This window comes from Mirounga angustirostris, unplaced genomic scaffold (genome assembly GCF_029215605.1).
Source record: "Mirounga angustirostris isolate CCGP_5_RB_7025 unplaced genomic scaffold, mMirAng1.0.hap1 SCAF_10, whole genome shotgun sequence".
NCBI lineage: Eukaryota > Metazoa > Chordata > Mammalia > Carnivora > Phocidae > Mirounga > Mirounga angustirostris.
In genome coordinates this window covers 138,442,909-138,448,159 of record NW_026991718.1, presented here as the reverse complement: position 1 = coordinate 138,448,159, position 5,251 = coordinate 138,442,909, and the positions used below count along the sequence as shown (strand labels likewise).

The 5,251-nt window shown below is 61.2% G+C and overlaps 1 protein-coding gene across 1 annotated transcript; it reads left to right on the top strand.

The window, feature by feature from the left end:
- Positions 1–1,157: 1,157 nt before the first annotated feature.
- On the top strand, positions 1,158–2,108 carry NPBWR2 (neuropeptides B and W receptor 2). Its single transcript, XM_045886293.1, has one exon. The coding sequence runs from the start codon at positions 1,158–1,160 to the stop codon at positions 2,106–2,108; it is 951 nt and encodes a 316-aa protein (XP_045742249.1).
- Positions 2,109–5,251: the final 3,143 nt, after the last annotated feature.

Sequence of the window (5,251 nt, the reverse complement as noted above, 5' to 3'; positions counted from 1 at the left end):
CTGGACAAGAGCCAGTCACCTTCTCTCCACAGACTTCCACCACGTGTGTAGTTTTTGCACACGTATGGGTTCTTCTCTCAACCAAAAAAAAAGAGAGAGAGAAGTTGGGTTTTCTGTGGGCAACAAAGTCTGCTTCCCCACAAAGACATCCAGACCCCCCAGATCACCACATGCAGCTGGGACCTAGCAGAGCCCCCCGGACACAGGTACAGAGTTTACCACAGAAGCCACATGCACACATGCAGACACGGAGGGTCTGGCACGAGACCGCCAAGGCCCCCTCACACACAGATAAGGGTGCCCAGGTCCAGAGACCCACAGACAAAAGTACAGACCACACAGACATGCCTCCCAACAGACCTGGGCCCGCTGGAGGCCCCTGCACTGCATGCCCTCCCACACACACACACACACAGAGGGCCACCCACTGGAGAGTCCACCCAGGCGAGTGAGCACCGCAGCGACCCTGGGGTGACGACAGGGGCTGCCGCAGCTTCTGCCCACACTGTTCCCGGAGCTCCGCCTCAACCAGTAGGATCTGCCTGGCTCCTTCACTGCTCCTTAGCGCTGTCACCGGGCTGCAGACCTTGCCAGGAAGCCAGCTCACGCCGAGGCTGCTGACCAGGCAGGTCCTAAAAGCCCCCCAAGACAGTCAAGAGCCGAGTGGGAGCCTGGTGAGAGCCTGTCAGTGGGCCTCACCTCCCTCCTCCACCCCTGCCACAGCCTGCACTGACCTCCTTCACACGCCCACCAAGGCCACCGACTTGGGGCCACGTGTTGTCAGACAGGTCAGTGGGGCGAAGCGCAGGTGGCCCTGAAGAGGGTATGACTGGGAGGGCTCTGGCTTCAGGACCCCTGGATTTGAAGGGGACAGGGGTGAGCCTGGGAGGTGTGTTTGCAAAGGCACTGCCTCGATCCCAGGTAAATTGCGCACAGGTGGGGCAGGACGGGGGAGGATGGAGAGAGACCCCGTGTGTCCTCAACCCTGGCAAAATGGCCACAGCCTCTGCCAGAGAACTTGAGGCCACTGCCGTTCTGAGCTAAGAGTCAGATCCCAAATTTCTCTTTGTCTCTTTCTCAGAATCCAGCCCAAGGAGGCCCCTAGCCAGACTCCCCACCCCAAGGCACCTCCCACCAGCCCTGGGTCCCACCTCAGGATGCAGGCTGCGGGGCTGGATCCCCTTGAAAGCAGAGGCTCCCCCTTCCAGGCTGCAATGGGCGCCAACCGCACTTGGGACAATGGCACCAGGCACAACGTCACCCTCCATGAGCCCCTGCCAGCCCTCTATGAGTTCCTGCCAGCAGTGTACTCCGCGATCTGTGCCGTAGGGCTGACAGGCAACACAGCTGTCATCTATGTGATCCTGAGGGTGCCCAAAATGACAACAGTGACCAACGTGTTCATCCTGAACCTGGCCGTTGCCAACGGTCTCTTCACGTTGGTACTGCCTGTCAACATCACGGAGCACCTGCTGCAGCGCTGGCCCTTCGGGGAGCTGCTCTGCAAACCGGTGCTGGCCGTCGACCCCTACAACATCTTCTCCAGCATCTACTTCTTGGCCACCATGAGTGTGGACCGCTCCCTGGTGGTGCTGGCCACCACACAGTCCCGCCATGTGCCCCGGCGGACCCTCCGGGGGGCAGAGATCACCAGCCTGTGTGTCTGGATCAGTGTCACCATCATGGTGCTGCCCTTCTTCGCCTTTGCCGATGTCTACAGCAATGAGCTGCAGGTCACGAGTTGCGGGCTGAGCTTCCCACAGCCTGAGAGGGCCTGGTTCAAGGCCAGCCGCATCTACCTGCTGGTCCTGGGCTTTGTGGTGCCCGTGCGCACCCTCTGTGTGCTCTATGTGGACCTGCTACGTCGCCTGTGGGTCCTGCAACTCCACTCCAGAGCTCTGGGCAAGGCCAAGCGGAAGGTGACCACCCTGGTCCTGGCCATGCTGGCTGTGGGCCTGCTCTGCTGGACGCCCTTCCACCTGGCCTCCATCGTGGCCCTGACCACAGACCTGCCCCAGACACCACTGGTCATCAGCATCTTCTACGTCATCACCAGCCTCAGCTACACCAGCTCCTGTCTCAACCCCTTCCTCTATGCCTTCCTGTGAGAGCTTCTGAAACAGCTTCTGGAGCCCAGGGGCCTGGGCACCCCTCCCACCAGAGCCCCAGTGTGTCTGTTAGGAAAAGTGCTGTCGCTTCGGAGGGATGGCCCACTTGTTCACATGCCATCGCTATCTTCTCCACACAGAGAGAAAGACCCACGAAGCCTGGCCACCGCACCTGCAGGGATGACCATGAGCCCGTCGCTTCCCATGGCTGCCTCCTGGACAGCCCCTGGGTGAGGAGCTGCAGGGATACAGGCCCTTGCCCCACCCTGCTGATCTGACCCAGGCCAAAGTTCTCGGCACAACAGACATCCTGACTCTACTCACCTGCTGAAAGACAGACAGACGGACAACCTCCCTGGATGCTCCTTCCCCGTCCTCCCTGACCACCGTAATCTGGAGGAAAAGAAAGCCGAACTGTGATCTCATCCCAGGGCCACCACTGCATTCCACAACCGGGAACGTCAGGCTGGCTCCTCCCAAGACAGTACTAACAGATGATAAAAGTGTGAGCACCTGGGGCAGGAAAGCCAAGTGTTACTGCAAAAGCCACAGACTCAGTCCTCAAATAAGGCCACGGAATGCACTCTCATCGCTTGAAACTTGGGTGGCATTTCACCAGGAGGCCTGTGCCCTCTGTGTGCCCTCTCTTGACCCCCCATGCTTTGGCCCATGCCCCTTTTGTGCCCCCCATGCCGCCTGTGGCCCCCTCATATCCTGCCATAGGACCCAGGGTGCTCCTGCCAGGACCTCTGCACGCCCACCCTCTAGAGAGGCCATCTGTTACTTGGATGGGCTGGTATCTGGACCCCTTTCTCCCTGGGGTATGGGCTGGGGCCTAGATTCATCCAGCAGGAGCTCCATGCTGAACCTCGGGGGGCAGGGTGAGGACACTGAGGTGCTGGCTGCTCAGAGACCATTTTCTGCCAGGAGGGGGGAAGAGGGGGGTCAAGTCCCTGATGACTACCCTGGTGGGCCTCAGCCAGGCTCCCCACCCGTGGCCCCGTGGCTCCCAGCTGGTTCTATGCCTGGTTCTCTAGCTGTGCTATTCTGAGTCACTGGCACCTCCCAATGCCCTCACAGGGGCCCAGACTGGTTGTAGTCCCCATGGTGCAGTGTGTCCACCTGACATGCAGCACCCACAATTCACCACCCCGTGAGGTCACCCCACGGTGCACGGCTGCCACCTTTCATATACTCCAGCTTCCCCAGACACAGAGAGTGTCCCCGACCTCTGGACTCCTCGACCCAGGGAGAGCCCGGCCCTCCCCCACGGGGTCCAAATCCCCCAGCCGGTGCGGACCTCCAAGTGAGTCACTTGGAGCTCAGACCCACAACCCTCTCCGCTCTTCTCTCTCTGCCTGAAACAATTCAAATACCACCTCTGCCCTGTTCTCTTCCCTGACAACACTGTAATCCATTGCTGTATAACAAATTTCCCCAAAACCTAATGGCTTAAAACATTTATTATTTCATAGCTCCTGTGGGTCAAGAATTTGGGAGCAGGTTTGGAGTGGTTCTGGCTCGGGGACTCTGTTGAGGTTACAGTCAGCGGTCGGCGGAGGCTCCGGTCACCTGAAGGCGGGACCGGAGCTGAAGGTGCTGCTTCCAAGGAGGCCCCTGCACGTGGCCTGTGGCAGGAGGCCTCAGGTCCTCACCACGTGGACTCTCCCCGGGGCAGCTGGTCCCACAGGGCAAGCAGGTGGAGAGGGAGAAGGAAGAGGAGCCTCCACACCATGTAAGACCGTCTTGGAAGCCATTTGCCACATTCTATTCATTAGGAGCAAGTCACTAAGCCCAGCGCACACGCAGGGGCTGGGGACCTTTTTGAAACCCTAACACCCACGTTTCTCCCTGGAAGATTCTGGGTCCTGTCTCCTCACTGCAGTGCGGTCATTCCTCTACCAGTAGCAGCCCTAATTACCGCCTCGGCACCGGCCCTGCCCCTGCAAGCTTCCTGAGGAGAGGAGCTGAGACTCTCAACACCCACCTGAGGTGCAGGCAGTGTGAGGTGAAAACGAGTGTGTGAACAGGGCGCAGAAGCAACAAAGAGCAGCTGCCTGAGAAGCAGAACAGGGAACAGGAGGGGAGAGGATGGGAGCAGAGGGGCGCGAGAATAAGAGACCTTGCCCCGTCTGCCCCCTGGCCCCAGCAACCAAGTCAGATCTGGATCAGCCAAGCGGCGCACATATCCCTGCCCCATCCCCACCTCCGATGGGAGGGAGGGTCCTCGTGCAAGCGCGAGACCCCGAGGACGGGGAGCCACGGGCCAGCCAGGAAGAGGAGAGAGGCGAATCCTCACCAAGATCCTGCCCAAGCGAGCCGCGGGGCCCCAGGAAAAGGCCAACACCCGCCCCCCACCCCAACGCTGGTTGTCTCCACACCCACCACTGTGGCTTCCTGAGATGGGCTGGCGCGAGAGGAGAGAGTGTCCCCGACCTCTGGACTCCTCGACCCAGGGAGAGCCCGGCCCTCCCCCACGGGGTCCAAATCCCCCAGCCGGTGCGGACCGCGGACCTCCCGCGGTCACAGCGCCCCTGCTGGGCAAAGTCCAAAGCGGCAGGAGAGCCCTCCGCATCCCTAGCAGTGCAACCCGGCCGCTGACCCCAGCTCCGGCCCCGGGCTTTCTCCACAGCCTGGGCCTCCCCCACAAACCCGCAAGGAAGGTTTAGCCGTCCCTTTTGCAGGACCTGAGAGAAGCCGGGACACTTGACCAAACCCAGGAGTTGGTGGGAGCAGAGGGGAGGGCGAAGGTGGGGCGGGGCCGAGGCGGGGTGGATGAGGAGGCGGGAGGAAACTGGTCCGAGAAGTGGTGGGGGTGGAGGTGGGCGGCCGGCAAGAGCCAGGCACGGTCCTGCAGAGCTAGGGTTGTGACCCCGCTTCCGGCGGCCTGCGAACTCTCGCAGGCTCCTCGCTCCTGCCGGGTGCGGCTCATTTGACCCCTCACGACCCATCTCGGCACTGGTGTTCACTGTGGGGTCGGCCCTGGATGCGCCGCCCACGCGGCAGGACGGTCAGCATCCTCCAGGTCCCACGCTTGAGCCCCCTCCGCCGCCGCCAAACCTGCACTGAGCACTCTTCATGTACCTGCCGCTGTAGGCCCACGGCTCCCAAACCTCCCCTTGATGCGAAATACTTGGTTGGGT